The 25,655-nt window shown below is 46.7% G+C and overlaps 1 protein-coding gene across 4 annotated transcripts in view; it reads right to left on the reverse strand.

Annotated features, from left to right (window-relative positions):
• Window positions 1–25,655, reverse strand: part of Ift122 (intraflagellar transport 122) — a 68,674-nt gene that overhangs the window by 35,290 nt on the left and 7,729 nt on the right. For 2 of the 4 annotated variants that reach the window (XM_021164718.3, XM_021164717.3), the window contains exons 2-12: window positions 24,089–24,155; window positions 22,417–22,501; window positions 15,911–15,989; window positions 13,523–13,599; window positions 10,118–10,184; window positions 9,200–9,346; window positions 7,989–8,165; window positions 6,414–6,489; window positions 2,797–2,988; window positions 2,533–2,671; window positions 976–1,178 (exon numbers count right to left, since the gene is read on the reverse strand). In XM_021164718.3, the coding sequence (XP_021020377.1) occupies window positions 976–1,178; window positions 2,533–2,671; window positions 2,797–2,988; window positions 6,414–6,489; window positions 7,989–8,165; window positions 9,200–9,346; window positions 10,118–10,184; window positions 13,523–13,599; window positions 15,911–15,989; window positions 22,417–22,501; window positions 24,089–24,155 (1,309 nt within the window). The remainder of the gene's footprint in view (window positions 1–975; window positions 1,179–2,532; window positions 2,672–2,796; window positions 2,989–6,413; window positions 6,490–7,988; window positions 8,166–9,199; window positions 9,347–10,117; window positions 10,185–13,522; window positions 13,600–15,910; window positions 15,990–22,416; window positions 22,502–24,088; window positions 24,156–25,655) is intronic. The other 2 variants (XM_021164720.3, XM_021164719.3) reach the window with 1 other exon arrangement.

Raw genomic sequence — 25,655 nt, forward strand, 5'->3', positions numbered from 1 at the left:
GATCAGGTGCACCCACAGTAGTCTTTCCGAAACTCCTGTGGCACTGACCTAGGGACTTTTAGAGATCTATGACCGGGGGAAAACTTTTCTTTTGAAAAACCAAACCAAACCAAACCCCTCTTAGAGTAGTGGTTCTCAATGTGTGGGTCATAACCCCTTTGGTATGCATATCCTGCATATACCAGATATTCACAGTAGTAAAACTACAGTTATGAAGTAGCATAAAAATAATTTTATGGTTGGAGGTTACCACAACATGAGAAATGGTCTCAGAGGGTCACAGCATTAGGAAAGTTGAGAACCACTGCCTTAGAGACTTTTTTTTTTTTTTTGGTGGTACAGATCTATAGTTCCAAGTCCTCTGGAGGCTGGGGCAGGAGCATTGCAAGTTCAAGGCTTGCCTGGGCTACAGAATGAGTTCAAGGACAGCCTGGTAAACTTCATAAAACCTAGTCTTAAAAAAGGTGGTGGAGAGAGAAGCTTGGAGATATGGTTCCACTGCAGAGGACTGTCCTATTGTAGGCAAGGGCCTGGGTTCATTCCTAGTGCCTCAAGAGAAAGAAGGAAGAAAGAAAGGAAGAAAGGAAGAAGAAAAGAAGAAAGGAAGAAAGAAAGAAAGAAGAAAAGAATTCTCTTAGGAGGTAAATCCTGCACTTATGAAAATGTACCCTAGATGAGTGACAGGTGTGGCACACACCTTCACCTCGGCTCAGGAGGTGAACTGGGCTGGGGGTCGTGAGCTTGAGGCCAGCCTGAGCAACTATCTCCAAACAAAGCTGCAGTGTGAGACACTTTACAACACACCTAATGCCAGCGTAGCCACATGCTCCACATGTCCACAGTCATCCCAGCCGCAGACCTCATCTCTCTAAAGACAAGATTCAGCTAGATGCCAAGGACTGGCCACTGAGTCGTGACCATCTTCTTTCCCTGAGGTAGAGCCCTGCCCTGGGGGAGGAGGGATGAGCTACCCACCTGGCACAGGATGATGTGGTCAGCACACACCACCAGCAGGTTGCACTCAAACTTCTTGACAATTTTCTCCTTTACCCGGTAGTGCATGTCTGTCGAGTCTTCAGAGTACAGCTCGTAGATGAGGATCTTCTCTGGCAGCTGGATAGCTAATCGATTTTTGTAGATGGCAATTTTCTTGACAAGCTCTCTGCACTTAATCCTAACTGTCAACGGAGGGAAAGAGACTCTAGCAAAAGGTTGTTAAGTAAGGTGAAAGGCAGAGAAATTAAAAGCCATCATTTATTTATTTAATGCTCCTGACAATTAAAGTGACACACTCTCATTACAAAAATCTTTAATGGGGGCCGGAGAGACAGCTCAGTGTTCAAGAGCACTGCTGCTCTCTGAAGACCTGGGTTTGATTCCCAGTATCTATCTTAACTCCAGTTCCTGGGGATCTGTTGCCCTCTTCTGGCCTCCTCAAGTACTGCACACACGTGGCACACAGATATGCAGGTACTCAGACATAAACTTAAGAGTAAAACTAGGTCAGTCTGCTAACAGCTCTCCCCAGAACACCTGCCACGTGCAGGCCTCTGTGCTGAGTGGGGTGCAGAGCTACATATGCTACCATTTCAGGGAGAAACAGAGCAGTCAAGCAGTCAACGCTACTGACACTTGTCCTGCATGTCTGAGGACATCTAGACTCATTCTGCACAGCAAAGAAGGCCCCTAGTGATTGGGAGCCCACCAAAATGACACATCTCATAGCCAACCACACCCCTGCGACCTTCCTGACCAACAGGGACTTCCATGTGGCAAGCTCTGCCTCTCTACAGATCAAGTGGGGTACACACCACGGAGGATGTGCTGAGCTGTCCCAGTGGCTACATTCCTGCCACCTAGATGGAATTTCCAAAATAGATCTACCCTGGCAGGGACAAAAGAAGTCATCCTGAATCTACAGGGTGGTCCCCAACTGGAACCCCTATGCAAAGCCACCTGGCCATGTCCGGTCAGCAGGATACAAGTAGCATATGTGCTCAGCACATCCAGAGATGGATACCGCTGAGTGGAACTTGACCTCTTTCAGCTGCAGAGCTACTTATGTGAACAGAAGGGAACTGTCAGATTTAGACTGGGCGAGGTTGGATCCCAGATCCCCTGACCAAGCCTGAGCCTATCTACTGCCTCTACAATTCTAGTAGAAGGACCACCAAGAAGTGAGTAGAGGCTGAGGGGAAAGTATGCCAAAGTGGCTCTGAAAGATATGGGTAAATGTCCACAAAGCCCCATACACATTAGCCATCACAGCTCTGACTTGTCAGCCTCCGTGTCTCATGGAGTCCATTTACACCATGGAATTATTTGTAAAATGTAAAGAGTTGGTGCTTTTAAAAACAAAACAGGTTTTATTGCTTTTGCTAGATCCTCAAAGAGATCTTCATCCTCCTTCTACTGCTAGAAGCTAAAGCAAGGCCAGAGGAGACATTTCCTATTATTTCGCATGTGCTGTCCCTAGCCCAGTCCTCACCCCTTTTGCTAGTGTCTATAAGCAAGGGCAAGCTTGCCTCTTACCTTTCTGCTCTGTGATGAGGTGCTGCACGATGACGTCTGTCATGCTGTCCCTGTAGGCATACCGATCCTTGTAGAGCCCATGGACTGTGCTGAAGATGAGCTGGTAGAAGGAGATGGTGCCATCCTGGCAGCCGACCACCTGTGCATAGGAGAGCTGTCAATCTAGGCTGAGGGGAGGAGCCATCTCCCTTCCACCTGTTAGGAGCACTGGCTGCCCGGGGCCTCCTCTAGCAATGCTCTGCAGGGTGAACTTCCTCCACTCACCACATAATTGGAGTCAGGTTTCACTCTACAGGTCCACACCCAGGAGTTCTGCTCCCCAACGGTCCCCAGTCGCACTCCATCCTTGGTGAAAAGAGATACCTGCTTGTCTGAACCCCCCACCAAAATGTACTCTCCTTTAGTGAAGTAGCTGATGCAACAGGGGTCAAAGTTCAGTGGCCGATCCTTCCCAATCTGAGGAAAGAGAACATACAGCAAGTGAGACCAGTCTACAACCACAATCAGGAAGGGCTTCCTCGCCAACATTAGCCGGGTAGAGAGAATGGTAGAAAGGCAAGGGGGGGGGGGCTGCCTCTCCTGAGCTATTCCATTTCCCACACAGGCCTCTCCACCTCTGGAGCCCACTCTTCCCCTCAACCCTGCCAAACCCTTGGCCCCTAAAGTCTGCCATGCCTGACCTAACTATTGGGAAGTTAGCCAGACCTCCTCAGCCATCCTGGAGGCCAGGGAGTCTTTCCCTCACTCACCCACCACACATGGTCATCAGCCTACCTCAGCCTCTTTTCTCTGTTTATGTTCTGAGCTTATTCACTTGAAAAGACTGCCCTTTATTCTTTATTCAACTTAAGAAAAATGACCCTAAAAACCTAGTTTTTGCTTTAAGGTTTAGGGTCAATTTACAAATGTTTTCCTATTTATAAATCTAGTAAAAGTGAGCAGTCAATTGATGCTGACAGTTTAATGAATGCAATTTGAACACATAAAACCACTGAAGTAGTTAGCTCCAATTTCAACTTAGTTAATTCCCTTCAACTAATTTAAACTGCAATTATAAATTTAGTATGTTCACTTTTCTTTCCTTTTTAGGAATTTCAAATGCCTAACAACCGAAAGCTTCCCTCCTACCTCCCAATGCTACAAAGTCTAATAAGAGAACCCTGGCACCTGTCATGACACTGAGGGCTGAAGCTACTGGCTGAGGCTTAGGACTCCTCTTCCAAGTAACCACCATCAACTCTAGACCAACTACAAGGACCAACTGAAGGCACAAGTGACCAAAGCAGGCAGAAACTGAGCGAGGGGAACAGCCTCAGGCAAGAGGTTCTCAACACAGCTCCTTTTTGGATGGGCATAGAGTCTGGGATGGGTTATTGTAAGTGAGGTGGGCTATTGTAGGTGAGGTGGGCTGTTGTAGGTGAGGTGGGCTGTTGTAGAAAGGAAGGCTAGAAGGAAGCCATTCACACCCAAGCTCTGCTTACCACTGGAAACCTTTAGCTATGACCCACATGACTCACAGGTGAAGCCAAAGACCTGTTCTAGGATCTCAGCTGCTGCTCATTGAAAATACGCAGCAAAGCTAACCACCTGACCTCTCGCCCTCTCTTCTTCTCTCCCTTCCCCACCCTCCACACTTGCCTTTAGGGGATCCTGAGAGAAATTAGTTTCTATGGTATACAATTTACAATTCCCGAAATATAATACATTTTTTTTTCAAAAACCAGGGCAATATGGAGTTGGAGGGATGGCTCAGAGGTTAAGAGCACTGGCTGCTCTTGCAGAAGACCTGGGTTTAGTTCTCAGGACCTACATGGTAGCTTAGTCCAGTCTGTAACTCCTGTTCCAGGGATCTAGTGCCCCCTGTTGGCTGCTGTGAACACTGCACACATGAGGTGCATAGATGCATGCAGGCAAAGCATCCATACATTATAAAAATAAAAAATCAAATATTTCTAAATAGAAAAAAATATGAATCTTATTTGAGAAAAGACAATCGGCAAGGCCAGACCCATGGTGGCCCAGATATTGGAACAAGCAGATGAAAGTTCTAAACCCTCTGGGACAACATGGTTCACAATACTAAGGAAGGGGTTGGAGATGGCTCAGTGGTTGAAAGCACGGACTGCTCCTGTAGACAGCTTGAACTGGAAAGTGTAGTGACAAAAATAACTCACTGGGTGAACTTAACAGACATGGAGAGATTATGGAGAGTCAAGGAAGTGGCTGGAAGCTGAAGGAATAGAAAGAATGAAGAAAAAGTATCTCAAGAGATGAAGGCCAGAGTTTTACCACCTTTTAATTTTTTTTACCCTTCCCTTCATCATGCTTTTTAAAAGAATGTATATGCTGGGCAGTGGTGGCACATGCCTTTAATCCTAGCACTCGGGAGGCAGAGGCAGAGGCAGGCAGATTTCTGAGTTCGAGGCCAGCCTGGTCTACACAGAGAAACCTTGCCTCAAAAAACCAAAAAAAAAAAAAAAAAAAATATATATATATATATATATATATATATATATATATGTTTTTCTGTTTTTTAAGCCTGATGAATCTCAAGCAGGAAAATACAATGAATCTCTTTAAAGTCTAATATTGCTTAGGCACCTAATTAAAAATTTTTGTCTTTCCATTGAAAATCATTTGTATAAAAATCAGGGCTTTTATTTGTTCATTTGTTTTTGTTTTGTTCTGTGTTTTTTGGAGACAAGGTTTCTTTGTGGACCTTGACTGTCCTGGAATTCAAGAGATCTGCCTGCCTTTGCTTCTGCCTCTGCTTCCTGAGTGCTGGGATTAAGGTTGTGTGCCACAACTGCCTGGCTAAAATCAGTTTCTAATTCAGTTTTACCTTTTCAAGAGTCATCACTTGACTAATTTGACAGACTTCTAGTATGTGTCTGGTCAGGTCCCAAACTAGCTGTGGTCACATACTAAACCACGTTCTTAGGCCAGTGGCCTCTCAAGACCTCGACTTTCTTCCATGTTCAGCAATGGTGGCAGAGTTCCTCCGGAGTAATTTGGGGACTAAAAGAGCGAGTCCTGCACACAGAAAAACAGTATCTGCACCAAGGAACACCCGCTGTGGCTGCTAAGCCACGGCCTCATCAAACACTACAAATGTCTAAAAAGCCAAAATTACACAAATGTTACCTAAGCCTGACAAAAACTTTGGCTTTGTTTTAGCAATCCTTATCCTGTACTTAATCCCCAAATCACTCCAGAGTGGAAAAGATACTTCAAAACCAAGAAATAACTTCACTGTCCCAAACAAATTGGAGTTACCATCTGTACCATGGTTTGGACTTTAGATGACTCTCAGAAACTCTGTCAAAGGCTCAGTCCCCAGCTAATGGCATGATGGAAAGAAGGATAAAGTTTAAGGAGTGGGGCCTAGTTGAAAGAAACATGTCCCTGGACATGTCCTCTTAAAAGCATATTGCAGGGGCTGGAGAGACCTGTTAAGAGCACTGACTGCTCTTCCAGAGGTCCTGAGTTCAATTCCCAGCAACCACATGGTGGCTCACAACCATCTGTAATGGGATCTGATGCCCTCTTCTGGTGTGTCCTCACATACATAAAATAAATAAATCTTTAAAAAAAAAAAAGCATATTAGAAATTCTCAAAGAACTAGTGCTCCAATCTGGGCTTCAATCCCATGCTCCACCATTTTCCAACTGTGGTTCTTACTGCTCGGGTCTTGCTCTCCCATTTCTGAAAGTCCCTAAAGTCTCTTCTCATGGTGCTGAACAGCTGAGGAAGAAAAAACAAAGTACTGGGCCCAGGACCTGAAGTCAAGCTCACTATGCAGCCACTAACAATGACTGTGTGTAGTCACTGGTGACACCACAGGTGACACCTGCAGCTGGGCCGGCAGGGTGCTACATACCTGTTTTCCACTCAGCTGGTAGAAGGAAAGTTTCTGTCCCCAGTCAGCTACAGCCAGGATGTCATTATGTTCCTCTCTAATCAACAGAAGACAAAAGAGGTTATAAGGGGGCACAGCCTGCTGATGACTGTGGCTAGGGGCTCAACAAACAACAGGAAAAAGAAAGCCCTGACCGGGCTGTCAGGGAGCCAAATACTACACAGCCATACTGGGGCCAGAGTTACAATCAGACCAACCATCAATCAGCCCAAAGACAGGGTTGGCCCTCCTGAAATCTGCTACTGCACTGACTCCTAGCTGAGCATGGTCTGGGTTAGGACATGGCCTATAGATCTGTCCCATGAAATGGGACTTCAGGACCAGAACCTAGGAGAAAGGCCTCAAAATGGAAGCCAACAATTCAAAATGCAGACAGAGAGAGGTTTCCCAGCCTTAAGGATGGAACAAAATTCTTCCCAAGTGGCTAAGCCTCTACTAATGCCTGCTTTCCTAAGCCCAGGGTCTGACAGTCACCTGGCAGCACCAGTAGCCATATAAGCATGCTCTGTGCAGCATGGTCTGTAAAACCCAGTCAGGACAGCAGTGAGGAAAATGCCACAGACATTAATTCAGAAAAGGTGGAGAAGGTAAAGAGGATGCTAGCAGAAGGCTTACAGATGGACTTACTGATGCTGAAATCCAAACCTGGCCACCAGAGAAGCCCCTGCAGAGAGGCTGCACGTGGCACTGGGTTAGGATACGCTGCCAGACACTATACCAGGAGTTTCCAATCAAGCCCAGAATGGTGGGCAGTGGGCTTTACCAAAACACCATGTTGATGATAAAATAGGGCTGAAGCTCAGATGGGAACCTGAGGGCCACCCTTCTTCCTTTCTTTGACCCCACTTCCCACCCCACAAACCTGGATTCCTCTAGTCAGCCTTAGGTGTCAGGGGTACAGTGAGGAGGGGTCCCAAGCTAGAACACGATTGCCCAATCACAACACTCTGCCTTAGCTTTTCCCACGCCACCGAAAGGATTTCCCTTACAGATCATATCAACTGAGAGAAGAGAGACTGCCCAGCAGTCAGGACCTTGGGTGTGTAAGGGGGTGAAGTTGCAGGCTTCCCCTTTGTATATGTCCTAGCCAATACAAGGCAGAGTAGAACGGGAATAGGCCAAGAAAACACATGCAGTAACAAAAGGCTTCAGGCGAATGGTGGGCCTACAGGGCATTGTAAATCAAGCCTCCGGAGAAAGTCTAAGGTAGCTGGAAGGGGCTCGCTCAGATGCTAACCTAGGAAGCAGTTATGGAAATCAGAGGGACAGAGGTGCCAGGGGCCTATCCAGAGACGGCAGTTTACAGAGGTGTGTCCTCCTCTGTGCTACCCAGTTTTTCCTCCTTTCTCAGAGGATTGCTCTATCTGCCACCCACACATGCCTCTCAGGGGTGTGTCCCTTTGCGTGTGTGGGGGCACACCAACAATCCCCCGGCCCCTGTCCTGCTGCCAAGGAGTTTCTCAGCAGCATTTGCTTCGGCAGGTCTGTGGGGGCCTGGGCCCTCCCGAGGGTCCTCACTCTGTGGGACACACTCACGAGTTGCCGTCCCTGGGACTGTCGTCCTCTTCCTCTTGCTCTTCCTCCTCTGCCTCACTACCCTGACTATTGTACACTGTTGACTTCAGAATGGAAGGGATTTCCTGAACATATTTGTTGACAATGACATCCTCAGCATCCTCGTTCTCTCTGCTCATCCAGATAGTCTCCCATCGGCTGTAGACAGTAAGGGGATGTTCACAATCACATCACCTAGGACTACACTGAAGCTATAATTTCAAAACCTGCCAAGGAGCCCCTGGACCCTGCCCGGAAGAGAACAGCCACCAGGTACACTGGGCATCCTGCTTCTCATGAATTAAAAATGGTAGCTTGAAGCCACAAAGTCATCTGCGGCCACAAAATCAAACAGCAGGAACTCTGGGGTAGGCTAATGGCCTTGGAAGGCATTCTATATATAAGGAGGGCCTCCGCTGGACAGAATTATTCAGGAAGAATTATAATAACCTGTAGTAAGAAAGGCAACGGAATTAAACAGCCTCCTCAATCAAGTGGGCACCCACCTGTAAAGTAACACTAGGACAGTAAACAATTGGGCCCTTTAATTTACCCTCAGAGAACTCCATGGGGATAGGTTTAATAATATTATAGAATTACACAAAGAGCCGCGAGAGCTTTTAGTCCACCATCAAAGTCACATGGCATAAAAGAAAAGTGAGTGTGAGGTTTGAGCAAGTAGTGCCAATGTCTGCAGACCTTTAGGTTTTAGGGGCATTTGTGAGCTTAATTTTAACTTTTTGGCAAGGGAAATTAAAAAAAAAAAAATCACTCAAGAGAGTGCCATTCTGTTAACAGTGTAACAGGCGGGTGGGTGGGTACATGCTCCTGGACACGAGGGAAGGGCTGATGAAGCAAGAAGAGAAGCACAGGGAGATCAGCACAATTAGTTCATGAAGAAATCTCTCTCCTCTCTTCTCTCCTTCCTCTCTCTCTCTCTCTCTCTCTCTCTCTCTCTCTCTCTCTTTCTCTGCTGGCCTACATAGTTCATCTGCTTGGCTAAATCTCTGGGATTCATTCCAAATTTCAATATAGGCTCTTTTAAAACTTCATTTATAAAAAGCAGGTTCCAAACAGACCAGGGAAGTGGGGAGAGAGGACTTTAAACTACAAAGATGTCAGGGAAAGAAAAGGAACTCAGAAGGCTTCTTCTTTCTAATAGTGCCAGCCAGGAGAAACCCAGCCATGGGTACCTTGAAGGGTTCCAGCAGATGGACCATATTGGGGAGAGGGAGCCCCCAGGGCGCTCGATCTTCACTTTCTCTTCACCATTCTTGTTCCGTATACTGATGATGCCATTGGCCATGCCCAGAGCCAGGTACTGACCATCGTTTGTCCAGCTGCACACACAACCAACGGAGGGCATGGGAGGTAGGAAGGAGCACACAGAGGGTAGAGACTGTGAGGCAGCAGCCAGGCTGTGGTTTCATTGCTCCCGAGTATTCCTGACATAGACTCAGCTCAGACTGCCACTTACATCTGGAATCAGGGAGACCTTAAGGCAGGAACGTCTATTCCAGATGGCATCCATCCCCTGACTCTGTGCACACATCTCCATGGCAGCCTGCACTCTAGACTAGGCCCTATTTTCTGCTTTACAGTTCAACTCCCTCCCAATCCAAGGGCTCCCAGTAAACAGACTGTCTTGTACCTTTTTAGCCTTCGAACAGGGCTTGACGTGTCATTCAACAAATGTTGAATCTCAGAGTGCCTTCAAAGGCTGCTCAGTTATAGAGTGCCTAGGCCTGCTGGTGCTTTGAGTGTTTCCGGAAATGGTATTGTTATCACCATTGCTCCAGGATTTAGTAAGCACCCAAGGTCACCGGCCTATCAGTGACAGGATGCAGATTCTGGTCTGAGTCTAGCACCAGCGTCAGAGGTTCCTGTCTGACTTTCCCAGCGAAGACGCCCATGCCCTCTCAGCGCACGAAGGTTATCAAAGGCACCAGTCTTTCCCATCAAGGAGACAAGAGAAGGAAAAAGGGAAACACGGGAAGCCTATCCCAGCTGGCCAACACCACAGTTTCTCTGTGGGTGAAATCAGAGGCTTGTGGGAGTCTGCTGGGGAGAGAAAGGAGCACAATGCTATTGTCAGAGCCTCCCTAACTTACCTGCAGCACGTGATCTTGCTGCTGGATTTGTGCTTGGACACAGACTTCTGCTCAGGAGACCACAACCCTTCAGTGTTAGACAATAGAAAAGAGAGCAAGACTATTCAGCAATAGAGAAGACTAAACTATCCATTCATACAAAACTCAAATCTCCAGGGTCTTATGCTGAGTTAAGAAAAAGAAAAAGCCAACTTCCAAAGGCTTGACACCATAGAAGTCCATGAATACAACATACTGGATGACAACCACACACCTGCAGAACACATCTTTGGCTACTGGGATTGTGGGTATCAAGGGGCAGGCACTGGTATGGGAATGGGATCCTGTATTGCAGTGTTAGACAATAGAAAAGAGAGCAAGACTATTCAGCAATAGAGAAGACTAAACTATCCATTCATACAAAACTCAAATCTCCAGGGTCTTATGCTGAGTTAAGAAAAAGAAAAAGCCAACTTCCAAAGGCTTGACACCATAGAAGTCCATGAATACAACATACTGGATGACAACCACACACCTGCAGAACACATCTTTGGCTACTGGGATTGTGGGTATCAAGGGGCAGGCACTGGTATGGGAATGGGATCCTGTATTGCAGTAGTGGTACATTGCCACACGTGACTGAAGGACAGAATTAAAACATACTGTGCCCCCCACCTCCCTGGAGTACTGGAGTACTGCCCATTAGGTACCCACTGGGCACCCAGTAGGAGAACTGGTGAAGAATGCATAGTACTGCTCTGCAATGTACTGAGAATCTACAACTGTTCTTTGTTTTTTTGTGTGTGTGTGTGTGGTTTTTTTAAAGAAAAAAGGTAGATGGTGAAGTTCTCTAGTCAAGTTCTTCAGGGCTTAAATCCCAAAGAAAAGGACAACATAGCTGCTCATAGCTAGGGCATGGCCGCCAGAGACCAACTCAGCATTAAAATATAAGTTAAGGAAGTGGAAAGTGCAGGAGGGAAGCTGTAAAGCTTCCCACTGATGACCCAATCTCAGACAGACAGACAGACACCAAGTGTCCTCATGCCTAAACTTTAGTGTTTGTAAATAAAGGGTGTGACAGTGGGTACAGACAATGAAATCAGTAGGAAACTATGAGAGGGAACAAGAGGCTTGGGGGGAGGGGAGGGGTAACAGACACAAAGTGGGAGGACACCAGGAAGGGAGTGGGGATGAGGTCTAGAGGTTTGTTTGACAGTGCCACCATGGAACAACCTAACTCATTGTTAAGCTAACAAAAGTAAAACAAGTAATGAGTGCGCTTTTGGAGAGTCCCCTTTCTAGGCCTCTGTCACTGCACATGACTGTATGTGAGCTGTGCACTGCGCATGGCACACTGGATCAGTTTAGGATTGCTCCCTCCAATCCTCAGAGGTGGTCCAGTGCCCTCAACAACAGACAACAAAGCAAATTCTACCCTGCCTGGGCCGTGAAGTACAGCTACATGAAATACAGAGCACATCCAACTTTACACAGCCAAGTGCATCCACAGAGAGCAGAGGAAGCCGTGAGTGGATGGAGTTCTGGGTGAGTGTGTAATCTCACATGGCTTCGTGTCAAGCAAGGATGCCACAGCTTCGGGGGAGACTGGGGGAGATGGTAGCGCCTTCCCTTTCTGCCCCATGGGTAGATATTGGCAATACATGCAGAAAATGTCCAAGACAACTTTCCTCCCAGGTGTTTATGGCTTGAAGACTGCGCCCTACTGAGACTGCTCGGACAGAGATTAGCTAAATCTGTCTCCTTGATCCAGCTTCTTGACTCAGCTGTAAGTAAGAATACTGCCTCTATATTCAACTTCATACAATAAACACACTGGGCTTCCGGAGAGTTGTGGTCCACACAATCCCAGTTTTCCCAACTGCGTCTTATCTCTCCATTCCCGGCTGGCTGTCCCAGTCACATGGGTCCCCAGAGTCCTGTAGCTAAGCAAGGTTGAAAAGGGAAACGTCTGTGAAACAAACGCCAGAGTCTTCCCTCCCTCCCGTTTTTCAAACATTTCCACCCCACCCATGCACTCTGTCTGTGCTCCACTGCAAGAGCAGGAAGCCTTCAGCACAGGAGCCCTCCTGCCCAGCCTCCCTCGGGAATATTTGCACTCAAGCTCTGCACATAGTGGCCCAGCCTGGGCCTCAACCCTACTCCTCGGGTGCAAGCTAAGTGACAGCCAGTGACCTCGGAACCATATTGAGCCCCTGTGTTTTCTCCTTCACCGGGAGAGTAGGAATGAGAGAAACACTGATTCAGGAGTTGGCACAGAGCTCATGTTTGTTTGGTTTTTTGATGGCTGTCAAGCCATAGGAATTCTCTTTTTGAAAAATTAATTGTAAACTATCAGCACAGTGCCACTAAAACGCTGTAGGTATGGCTGCATGTGTATGCATGGTGGTGGTGTGTGTGGGGATGCTTGCTCTGGGAAGTAGAAGCTGATGGTGAGATGTCTTCCTCTATCCCTCTCTATTTTTTAGACAGGGTCTCTCATTGAACCTAGCGCTCTTCATCTTGGCTTGACTGTCTGTCCAGCAAGCTCTGGGACCTGGGACCTGGCACTGGAGCTGCAGACAAAGCATCACAGTAGGCTTGGACGTGGGTACTTGAGATCTGAACTCAAGCACTTACCCACTGAGCCATTTCCCCAGCTCAACTACTTTCACTTAATAAGATGTTTTTACAAATCCCACCTTTCTCTGTTATAAGCTTGAGAGCAGGAATATTTTATTCCCCACAAACAGGCACACAGGTCAGCACAAGAAGATATGCTAGGGTTTTTAGGCAAATGGCAGTGTTTCTAGAGAAAAATAGTCCCTGCTAGGGTGAGCCAGTCCTCTGTGCTCTCCCATCCAGCACATCATTTCTTCCCTAGGACCCTACTGCTCATTTGTCTCAAATGGCTTACCACCCTCCAGATCATCACCTCTCACTGTCTCTCTGCAATGTCTTTTTAAGACAAGGGTTCTCTGTGTAGCTTCAGTTGTTCTGGAACTATGGAGTCCAGGCTGGCCTCAGACTCACAAAGATCTGCCTGTCTCTGCCTCCCAACCTCTAGGATTAAAAGCATGTGCCACCACTGCCCAGCTCTTTCTGCCAACTTAAAGGATCAACCTCCCTTGGATGCTGGAGGTGGAGAAGAGGCCTCACTTAACTTTCTTTCTTTCTTTTTTTTTTTTTTTTTTTTTTGTTTTTCGAGACAGGGTTTCTCTGTATAGCCCTGGCTGTCCTGGAACTCACTTTGTAGACCAGGCTGGCCTCGAACTCAGAAATCTGCCTGCCTCTGCCTCCCAAGTGCTGGGATTAAAGCCGTGCACCACCACGCCCAGCTGAGGCCTCACTTTCTAAGGACAGACCAGCAGCTTGTGTGTGTGTGTCTCTCAGCATTCTCCACTAGAGAGGCTGGAAATTTAAACTTACCAAAGTCACTGGAGGAACAAGATGCCAGCTGGTGGGTAACAGGATTGTAGGAGACACACTGTATAGAGTCATTGTGCCTGGAAGTTGAAGAACTAAAGATTAGTCCACAACAAACCACAAATGTCTCCATAGCTACAATTGGAGATTGCAGGCTTGATGGGGGCTGGAGAGATGGCTCACCAGATAAGAGCACTTACTACTCTTCCAGAGGACCAGAACTCAATCCCAGCACCCAAACGACAGCTCACAGCTGTCTGTATCTCCAGCTCCAAAGGATCTGATGCCCTCTTCTAACCTCTATAGACAAAATACCTATACACATAAAATAAACTTTAAAAAATAAATTTAAAAATAAAAACAAAACAAACAAAGAACAAACCTAAGACTGAAGCCTCTGGTGACACACTGCAAGCTCTTCTCTGGGGGACCAACAGCACAGGGCCCTCAACAACAGTGTCCACCCACCCAGCATCCCACCCAGCTCAAACTCTTCCTCCAGGGCTCTCCCCAGAGAGACCTCCAGTGTGTGTCAAGAGACAAAGACAGAGAATGCAGCCTAGTGCGAGGTGCAGACAGTGTGCTTCACTTGTGGCTCCAATTAACAATTTCTGGTGTCCAGAAACATCCAGTGGAGTATGATGAACACCACAGTGCAGGCCAGGGTCTGGAAGCATGGTAAATGCTGAGGTGCACTGCGCGGCATCTCAGCCCAGGTCTAGCCCTTCACTTCCTGGTAACACTATATGCATGGTCTCATTCACTGTTCATCTAAACTTTGCTTATGTTCAAGCAGCATCGTTCAAAGTAGGCAACAGGTGGGAACAACCCAGTGTTCTTTAGCTGATGAGCATCCAAATGGAATATATACACAGCGGAGTATTACTCAGCCGTGAGGACATTACACGAAATAATGGTGGTGGTTTGAATATGTGTGGCCCAAAGACTGGCACTATTAATAGGTGTGACCTTGTTGGAGGAAGTGTATCACTGTGGGGGGTGGGCTTAGAGACACTCCTCCTAGCCACGTGGGAGCCAGTCTTCTCCTGGCTGCCTTCTGATCAAGATGTAGTAGAACTCTCAGCTCCTTCAGCACCATGACACTGCCTGGACACTGCCATGCTTCCTGCCATGATGATAATGGACTAAACCTCTAAACCTGTAAGCCAGCTTCAATTAAATGTCATCCTTTTTAACAGCTGCTTTGGTCATGTGCTTCTTCACAGCAAAGACAGAACTCAATCACAAAATGCCAAATACTATATGATCCCACTTATGTGAGACACCTAGAGGAGCCAAACTCCTCAGAAAGGACAATGACAGTTGCCAGGGCTGAGACAAGGCAGAATGGAAGATGTTAAGCACGGAGTTTAAATTTCAGGAAGATGAAAGGGTCTAAAGACTTTATTTGCCAAAATTTGGCTGCACCACCGTGTTAATGTACCTAACACCTGGTGGTGATAGCAGTTTACATTCAAGGTATTTCTCTATAACTAAAAATAACAAGTACTTCCTATGGACCAAGTATGTTGCTAGGTGCCAGAAATATAAGCATGTAAAAACAGGGATAGGGCTGGTGAGATGGCTCAGTGGGTAAGAGCACCCGACTGCTCTTCCGAAGGTCCAGAGTTCAAATCCCAGCAACCACATGGTGGCTCACAACCATCCGTAACGAGATCTGGCGCCCTCTTCTGGAGTGTCTGAAGACAGCTACAGTGTACTTACATATAATAAATAAATCTTTAAAAAAAAAAAACAGGGATAGTGTCTACCTTCCAGAGCCCACAGGCCAGTGTGCAACATTAATCAATCAGAATACGTAAGGCCACAGCTGTAAGAAATGCTCAGGAGAGGCATTCCTGAGTCTGGATGGTGGGCTGGCAGCAGAGACAGCTACAGCAGAGACCTATAGATGGGGAGGGCCTGGCTATAGAGGGAGAGATGTGAGCATGGCCCCCTAAGGAGCAGGAAGCTTAAAGCACACTGGCCTGTCTAGCTTTTGACACTGGGTAGATGCAAAGCTATTCACAGAGGCAGAGACACTGAAGGGGACAGGCTGGGTGAGGGGAATAACAGGAATCTGGGGTGTCTGATTAGCTGAGATACATAACATGAAACACAGCTCAATGCTGGTCGAGCTGATTGCTCATCATCTCCTCCTGACCCATGTCCACGCTCTATTCAAGCTCATCCTGGAGAGGAAAGCTCTTCCATGCATTCTTTCTACAAGGGTGTGGCTACAGTGAAGCAGAGTTGGGTGTGGTCAATGGGCAGCCCTTGTAAACCAGCTACTTGAGGCTGAAGCAGGAAGGCTATAAGCGTAAGGCCTGCCCTATAGAGGGAAATCTGTCCCAAGCAACCCAAACCGCTGTCACCCACGGGGGCACTTACGTGTACTTCAGAATGCCTTCAAGTTTTGAGGTCCAGATAATGATGCTCTTGTCGGCAGATCCAGATGCAAAGCGCTTGCCTAAAGGATTTTTTAAAAGAAAATCCTCATGTGTATTTTAAACCAGAACTTTCCAGGTAGAATGTCCAAGAAAACTCATTCTTCATACTCAGCTAGAAATGCAGTTCAGAGCCGGCAGTGGTGATGGCGCACTCCTTTAATCCCAGCACTCCGGAGGCAGAGGCAGGCGAATTTCTGAGTTCGAGGCCAGCCTGGTCTACAAAGTGAGTTCCAGGACAGGACAGCCAGGACTACACAAAGAAACCCTGTCTCGAAAAACAAACAAACAAACAAAAAACAAAAACAAAAAAAAAAAAAAGAAGAAGAAGAAAGAAAGAAAAGAAATGTGGTTCAGTTTACCGAGTAGCTGTCTAGTATGTATGAGGCCCAGGTTCAAATCCCAGCACTGTACAGAGCAGTGGTGTACTCCCATCACCCATCACATGTGGTGGCAAGAAGAGCAGAGGCTTAGAGTCATCCTTGGCTACAGAATGAGTTGGAGGCCAGCCTGGACTACAAGAGACCCTGTCTGAAAAATACTTTTAAAGGGGAGTAAGTGGGCTGGAGAAATGGCTCAGTGGTTAAGAGTGCTGACTGCTCTTCCAGAGGTCCTGAGTTCAACTCCCAGCAACCACATGGTGGCTCACAACCATCTGTAATGAGATCTGATGCCCTCTTCTGGTGTGTCTGAAGACAGCGATAGTGTACTCACATACATGAAAGAAAATTAAGAGGAGTAAGTGTCCCTTTATCCTCTAGCACTGTTTTTGGATGTGGTGTATAGGGATGGAAGTTGGGCCGACACATGCTAAGTACATACCCCAGAAAGAAGCTGCATCCCAGCCCTTCCACTGCTTCTCATCAACACTGGCAACAAGGAATCTGCAGTTTGGACTCTGAGTTTCCAACCTGCTCTCCCTGGCACTAAGTATGCCCAGACATACTGAGGGTCAGCTACGTCTGTGTGCCATGCTCTTTTAAGGGCTAGGCAGTGATTCAGACATTTAAGCTTCATTTCATGGTGTCTAGTCCAAGAAGCAGACATTAAGTTTATCCAACATAGATGCAATATGGGAGGGGGTGAGTCCTATGAAAGAGAGTAACTGGGGGAACTAACATTAAAATTTGTATTTTTTAAAAGATTTTACTCATTTTTATTTTATGTATATGGGTGTTTGCTTACATGTCTGTGTAGCATGTACATACCTGGTGCCTGAATAGGCTAGATAAAGCAGATTCCCTGAAACTAGAGTTGTAGGTGGCTACGAACCACCATGTGGGTGCTGGGAATTGAACCTGGACCCTCCAGAAGGACAGTCAGTGCTTTTGACTGCTGTGGCACTTCTCTAGCTCCTCATTATTTTTTAACTTTACAGTTGTATTATTTATCTACTCCTGTGTTTGTGTGGTGTGTGTGAGCACACACATGTGTGTTCATAGGAATGTGGGGTAAGGCTGATGTCAGGTACCTTACTCTGCTGCTCTCCTCTGCTGCACAAGCCCTGGAGCTCACAGACTTAGCTCAATCAGCTGTCCAGAGAGCTCGTCCTGTCTCCACCTCCCTAACGCTGGGACAGCAGGCACACACCACTGTGCCCCAGTTTTTACATGGCTGCTGGAGATACAAACCCAGGCCCTCATGCTTCTGCAGCAGGCTCTGAGCCATCCCCAGCCCCCAGGGTTGTATACATTCATGGAGTACAGTACAGTGTTCTGATATAGTTAGTCAACTAATTATATCAAGCAAATTAACATATTTATCACCTGAGATACTTATATTTTTAACAGAGAATGTTAAAGTCTGTTCTTTTAGTAGTTTTAAATACATATTATTGTTAGTTATGATTAGCATACTGTGCAACAGATCTCAAAAGCCTACCCATCCTACCTGCCTTAAACTGCTCTTGGGGCAGCATCTCCTAGAGCAGTGGTTCTCAACTAGTGGGCTGAGACCACTTTGGGGGTCAAATGACACTTGCACAGGGGTCACCTAAGACCATCAGAAAACACAGATATTTACATTACAATTCATAACAGTACCAAAGTTATAGTTATAAAGTAGAAGTTATGAAATAGAATAAAAATAATTTTATGGTTGGGGAGTCATTACAACATGAGAAACATCCTGACAAGGTACAGCATTATGAAGGGTGAGAACCACTGCCCTAGAGGATGGGATGTAGGTGAGATCCTTCAGGGCAGATCTGAAGGATAAGAGAGCTGACCAAGTACAAAGGAAGAGCAAGATGTATATATGGGTGAAATAGGCGCAAAGGCCCTGAGGCAGCAAAGGCTGGCATGGCTGAGAGGCCAAGAGAGTCACAGCGTGGAACAGGTAGCAAGGAATGTAGCAGATGAGTGGAGGAGCTCTAGGACCATCAGGGCCACAATGCAGATGACAAGCAGTGGGACCAGAGGAGGCCTGAAGGAAAGAGTGACAGATGTGCCTTCCATTCCCACACTGCTTGGAATTTAAGAACGAATGTGCTGAAGAGGCAACATAAACCAAGCCATCGGGTATTTACTCCATGGAAACCAACCTACATCAGGTCGGAGGAACCTTCATGACACCAGCATAGGACAGGATTTGCACACCCAGCTGAAGTTTTGTTACATTTTTATTAATTTGTGACTATATATGCGGGAGGCACAAAGACACCACGGTGCACACTGGGACAACTTTTGGGAGTTCTCTCCTTCCACCATGTGGGTTCCACTGATCAAACTCAGGCTGTCAAGCTTGGGGGCAAAGTCAAGGGCCCTGGCCTGCTGAGCCATCTCGACAGCCCAACCTGTTGATTTTTAGACTTTAATCTTAGGGCAAGGGGAAGGTGGCCTTCAGAAGCCACTGCTCCTAGAGCCTCAGTGCCCCCATTTGAAACAGAGAGGGAACAAAAGTCCTTACTCAGAGGCTATGCAAAGACAACATCTGCAAAGTACCTTTTGTAGCAGCTTAAACTACATGGCACTGTAGCAAAACCTGATCAAAGAGAGACTAGTGTTAGGTGTGCCCTCTCCATTTCCTGACCTGGTGAGCATCAAGGATGACAAGTATCGGCTCCAGGCCCAGAGTCTCTGCGTCAGAATCCCTAGTGATGTCACTGAGCAGCTGTGTGACCGGAACTAGTTCCTGGACACCTCCAGGGTTTCATTTCCGCATGTGAAAATGGACATTAATAGGATTTACCTCATAGTTGATGGAAAGAAAGTGCATGCATGTACACACATGCACATACACAAATAAAATATTCAGAACAATGCCTGGAATAGAATTTTACTAAAAAACATAGCTACTGTTACTCTCTTCCTACTGGCTTATGCTGTTCTTGAACAAAGGGACTCTATCTTTCACACCTTTAATCATGGTAGCTCATTAATTTACTTAGGAAACTTCAGAAGTCAGAAACAAGCAGGCTTAAAGAGTAAAATCAACCACAATCTGTAGGTCTCAATTTTCAAATCTAAGGGTGTAGACAAGTTTGGAGGAACTAAGACTTCCTAATCATTATGTGTCACAGAAAAGCATGATAGACCAGGAAGACGCAGGCACAGTAGTCAGAGGACATCAGTCAGGCTCTGTAATTGCTCCAGACCTGTTTGCCCCTCTGCCAGAGGAAGTAAGAGTGCCCTTGCCACGTGCTTCAAAGGGCTAAAAGAAGGGTCCCATGGAATGACATGTGTGACAGAGTTCTTCAGAGTGCTGACAAATACCACTGTTCACAGGGCTACAGGCCACAGGGCTTCTGTCACACTCAGGACCCAGCAGGCTCTGCACCTATGTACAGATAATTCAGCTACCCAGGCAGCCTGCCACTGGTCTCCTTGGAACATCACTCTCAGCTTGAACTCAAACTGTCACAGCACAGACACCTGACCATGAAGCAAGAAACGGGTGCTGTCTCACTAACTTGTCCCAGGACTTATCCATTAAGCGCTCTCCCAAAGTGAATCAAAGAGGCTGTCAGGCTAGAGCTGAAGACACTGCATATACATGAAGTATATGCATCTACCTGCAGGGCAGCCCTTCTTAAAGAAGGCCTCCAGCCAAAGGAATTACACACCCGTGTCTTAGGCTCTTCTGAGCTTTGTACCCTTGGATACAGGGACTCCAACCATAGTCAGAGCATCATCTCCAGCCCCACATCTGACACAGGAAGTAGCAGAGACGATAATGAGCTCAAAGTCAGGGCTTGGGCTACAAGTTGGCTCAGCAGGTAAAGGCACTTGCCACAGAAGCTTAATAACCTGGGCTCAGTACCCAGAACCAAGTAAAGGTGGACAGAGAGAACAGTCTCCATGAAGTTTTCCTCTAACTTCCACATGTGTGCCAAAAAAACATACCCATATGTGTGCGCACACATAATTATAATACATTTAGATATCTTAATATCTAATTTAGATATTTTGTATATGAATGTGTACATGTGTGGACTTATGCACGCCACAGTATATATTTGGAGGTTAAAGGACAACTTGCAAGAGTAGGTTCTCTTCCACCCTGTGGTTAGCAGGGATCAAACTCCAATCAGAATCATGGCACACTTCTCACTCTGGTGAGTCATCTCCAATAAACTGGAGGCTGTTCCAATAAACTAACAAAAGAAAGACGGCTTTTGGGTTGGGCTAAGGTTAGAACTTCCATCTGTCTGTCTGTCTGTCTATATACCAACCTACCTACCTACCATCTGTTTTTCTTCATTTTACTTCAATTATTGCAGCGCTGCGGAAGGAACTCGGGGCCTTGAGCATGAGAATGCTAGGCAAGTATTCTTACCACTCAGCTACATTCCCAGTGCACATGAATTTATGTCACAATCTCAATTTCACACAGCAGTTCTCGGACCACCTCCTCTCTACTGGCCCTCTTCCCTTACAGCCCATCTCCACTCATTCTGAGGTCGCTGCTTATGGCTGTGCATCCTCTCTGCTCTGCTCTCACTTCACCTTGCCTGTAAAACTGCTCCTCGGACTGAGCCCACCTCTTCTCCTCCCACCATGCAGCTCAGAGTGGCTGGAGAAAACAAGCCATAAAATGATGTCTCCTATAATTCCCGACCACCGGCTTTAAGTGCATCATCTGGTCCCTGGAGGTCTCACTGCACCCCCAAGTCCATTCATTCTCCTGCTCTCTGAGGCTGCCATTTTTTCCCTTTCTCCCCAACTCTCAAGCACTTCCTTCCCAGTCGTCACTCTCAGTGCTGGCGGCGGCTTCTTATTACACTAAAGCTATGGAAGAAGCAGCGAGAAGGTCCTTTAGCTCTGCCTTCACAGGCCCCGCCTGCCACTGCTCCTTTCTGAAGCAGAGCCCTACTGTGTCCTAGGTCCCACAGCCTTGCCACTCAATGCACTGCAGCAATTTTCTGCCCTCTTTCCTATATTAACCTTCCAAAGCAGAAATGTGCACACCTGAACTTTGGATCTTCCACTGCAACTGCCCCACTGGCAACACCACCCACATCAATGAAGGGTACTGCCATCATTCAATCCTTCAGGTTAAAAGCTGGGGCTGCCTGTAATGTTTACACCTACATCCAAACTGCCAGGAAATCCCGTCTGCTCCATACTCAAAGCACACCCAGAACATGACTGCTTCTTGCCATTTCTTTGGCCACTGTCATCCCTGTCATGAAGGGATGCTATGGTAAGCTGTTTCCAAGGCAAATATAAATAGGACCCAGATGAGCCCCGCTCTGCTCACACCCACCAGCAGTGCACTCTTTTCACTGAGGGTCAGAACCACTGTTCTGACAATGTTAACACCATCTGGTCACCCCAGACCTGTTCTTTCTGTCTCCTCTCCCACTTCTCCCCAGTTCTTTCTGTTCTGGCTCCCAAGAGGTACATTCCCACCCAAGGGCTTCTGCAACGGCTCTTCCATCTTTGAGAAACTCTCTTTTCCCAAATGTCTGATGCCAAAAACCTCTCTCTCTCAGGCCAGCAAGTCTTTGTTCAGCTGCCCCATCTGAACGGGCCCATCTCACAATCAGATTGATAATGCACCAGACCTGTCCTGCCCAGCACTCCCAATTCTGTCCATCTGCCTGCCTATCAGCCCAGTACTTGGCTTGGCTATCTGACTGACTATGTTCATCTCACCTGTTGCCTGCTCCCTCCCTCCCTCCCTCCCTCCCTCCCTCCCTCCTCGAGCTGCCCAACAAGCCCTTCTCTCATTTTGTTCTCTGAACTAACCAAGCACTTAAGACAGTGCCTGACACACAGATACCTGAGGACTCAGTGACAGTACATTTATCTGGTGTGCCCAAGGCCCTGGGCTTAGTCCCTAGAACCACAAGAAACAAACAGATTTGTTCCCGTGACTAGCTAAAATCTAAGCTATTTCATATCCTCTGAACATGCAGGTTCTATTTTAAAGATGATCACAGAGTTCCTAAGGAAAGCTGAGCAGCTACAAGGCCATCAGAGATCAGAACCCAGAGCAGCCTCTTACCATCCTTTGCATACGCCACACAGTACACGGTGTCTTTGTGTCCCTTCAGGGGTTGAAGTAAGGTGCCATCAGAGGTGTCATAAACCTGTCAAAAGGGGTAAAAATATCGATTATCTGTGTGACATCCATTATTCAGAATTCCTGCAGGGTGCTACTGCTGCTATTTTTGTTTTTATAACACAGCAGTTGTTGATTTGCTAAATTAGTATCAAGTAGAGACAGCACTGCATAACAAGAATGACTCTGTCTTAATGCAGGGCAAGCAGGAAGTGGAGGTCCAGCTTATGCTGTGTGTGGCCAGGAGCATACCATCAATGCTGGAGAAGCAGCAGCTACACTGAGTCTCATTCTAGGGGAAGATCTGCAAGCTTCACCCATTTTCCCCACTCCTTGCCTCCCCACCCAGGACTGGAAACTGAATCTGGGGCACTGTACAATGCCAGACAAGCCCTCGATTTCTGAGCTATGTTCCCAGCCTTCTCTTTTAGTTTTTATTTTGAAACAGTGTTTGACTAAGTTGCTCAGGCTGGCTCTGAAGTCCTTCTGCAGCCCAGGCTGGCCTTGAACCTTTGATCTTCCTGCCTCCACCTCTCAAGTAGCTGAGATTATCAGCCTGCACGACCAGGCCCTGGTACATTTCACTCATTCTTACATGGGCTTGAATGAATGACCCATCAAGGCAGGTCCTCGTCAACAAAGCCAGCAACTACAAAGAGCTGGTGGACAACTGTCAGGGACAACACTGCCACCAGTGTCAGCACACACAAATGCGTCATACTTGCTACCACGGCCTGAAAGTCACAGATCTAACAAACGTGGGGTTTGCAAGTGGGAGGGAGTGTTATAAAACCCAGCTGCAATGTGCATTTAGAATAGTTTATAGTTGTGCAACATGGCCAAATATGTGGAGATGTAAAAAACACAGCATCTGAGAAATGAGGACAGAGCTCTCCCACACAGGCAGAAGCCTGGAGAAGGAAACCAGGACAGGGAGTGAAAGGATCGAAGTTGTTTACCCTGGGGAGAAGTCTGCAGAACAGCCCAACTACAGCTGTAAGACTAAGCAGTTAGTACTGAGAACATGGACATCAGTCAGTCTGTGTATCTAGATACAGCAGAGGGGAGGATCATGTCTTAGAGGAGGAAGAGCTATCACAGAGGTTTTGGGTCAATCAGAAAGGTGTCTCTGAAGATTACTCTTATGTACTAAGACAAGATCCAGAGGGCACCTGTGGCCTTTGAAACTATGAATAGGACAGCATTCATATGGAATTGTTTAGGGGCAACAGAGCCCAGAAGTGGAGGTCAGCCTTTTTGACTTCTCATGGAAGGATAGCTTCTAGCCTTAATTCACATTGGTCCAACAAAATATGAACTGACACCCACTCAGTTTCAAAGGCATTTTGATTAATTGTCTGCAACCATTTCATGAGTGTCTCAAAGGGGAAAGACAAATGACTCCAAAGGAGGCATTGTTCATGGGTTCCTATCTGACAGACAGTTTACTTACCTATTTTAAATAGACCATTTCCTTCCTTATTAAAAAGTAATGGCTGGTTTTTCCGCCCTTGCCTTTTTTATCTCAAAAAAGGGGGTCAAATTTCAGAGTACTTACAAGAGGGAGGGAGGGAGGAAAAAAGCACTCAGAATGGAAACGCAGACAAAATCCTACCAGCAATCTGTTTCCTGCAGCCAGAATCAGTTGTGTTCCATCAGGCTTAAATGCGAGGTCGTAGATACTAACAGGAGACAAGACAAAAAGACAATTAGGAACCGAAATGATGAGGTCTGCTAATGGCCAAGAAAGCAAACTTTATTTCCATTATGAAATGCTATGTGTGTGCTGGGGAAAAAATAATGGCTAAAAATTGTCTCTGGTTGCAAATTCCACTCAAGCACCACACCTTGGCAGGCCATTCAATCATGATCTGCTCGGCAGTCAGCTCAGCCCTGGTTTCCTCTCGTCTAGAAGCCAGAAATGATTCAAAGGGTCAGCAGCTGAGGGCACGGGCTCTTCCACTCATGCCATAGAAAGGCAGGACAGCTGCACAGATATTTACCAAGTACCTGTTAGGTGTGAGGCACCAAGAGACACGGTAGGGGCGTGGGCTGGCAGAGTCTCTCTCTGCCTCTAGGAATTTCCACTTGAGTGGGAAACTATAAAGCAGACACATTGGCCAAGGACTACCATGGCACCAAGTTTAAGGAATATCCTTTTCACCTTTTAATCTCTCTGAGTTTTTTGATGTTCTTCTACATGTCGGTGAAGGACGGCTGTGTTTTGTTTGCTTGCTTGCTTGCCTGCTTGCTCTCACACTGATGTGCACGTAACGGTCTTTATGGCCAAGGCCCTCTGAGTGTGGGTGACATGAGGAGGAATGCTGTGAGACTGCTGAGGGAGCTGCATGGGAACAGGGCTGCTTTGCTTGGTTCAAGGAAGGCCTGCATTCCGACCTGGGGAAGGGGAGAGGCTCCATGAAGAACAACACAGTATCAGAATGAGGGGCAACTCCCAGCCATGCAGAAGAGTGGCAGGCACAGCTCTTAGGAAAAGGAATCAAGAAGTGGAGACATGGGGGCTGGAGAGATGGCTCAGAGGTTAAGGGCACTGACTGCTTTTCTGAAGGTCCTGAGTTCAATTCCCAGCAACCACATGGTGGCTCACAACCATCCGTAATGAGATCTGACTCCCTCTTCTGGAGTGTCTGAAGACAACTACAGTGTACTTACATATATAATAAATAAAATCTTTAAAAAAGAAGAAGAAGTAGTGGTGGTGGTGGTGGTGGTGGAGACAGCAAAGAATGTAAATACTGAAACTGAACCCTCAGACTATGTCCAAGGTGGTGCTGTGGGGGCTACCAAAGCAGCATCACTGAGATTCTTGGCTGTCCCAGCCAGAAGAGGCACTATTAAAGAGAATAGTGACAAGGCAGTAAGTGTCCACTGTGAAAATATGGCTGGAATAAACCACATGGACTTGTCAATAGTCTGAAAACACACACTTTTCATACTATAATAGCCCTTAGTTCTTCAAACACAATTTTATTTCATCTTCACAATAAACCTATCAGGTAAGGACGATTAAAGTCAACCCTCTGTTCAGTGGACTCTACATCTATAAATTCAAATAACTGTTGATCAAAAATATTTTTTAAATTTTAAATATTTTTTTTAAATCCCAGCACTAGGGCTTGCGAGATGGCTGAGTGGGTAAGAGCACTGACTGCTCTTCCTAA

This window comes from Mus caroli, unplaced genomic scaffold, assembly GCF_978045245.1.
Source record: "Mus caroli unplaced genomic scaffold, Mus_caroli_1 scaffold_7, whole genome shotgun sequence".
Taxonomy (NCBI): domain Eukaryota; kingdom Metazoa; phylum Chordata; class Mammalia; order Rodentia; family Muridae; genus Mus; species Mus caroli.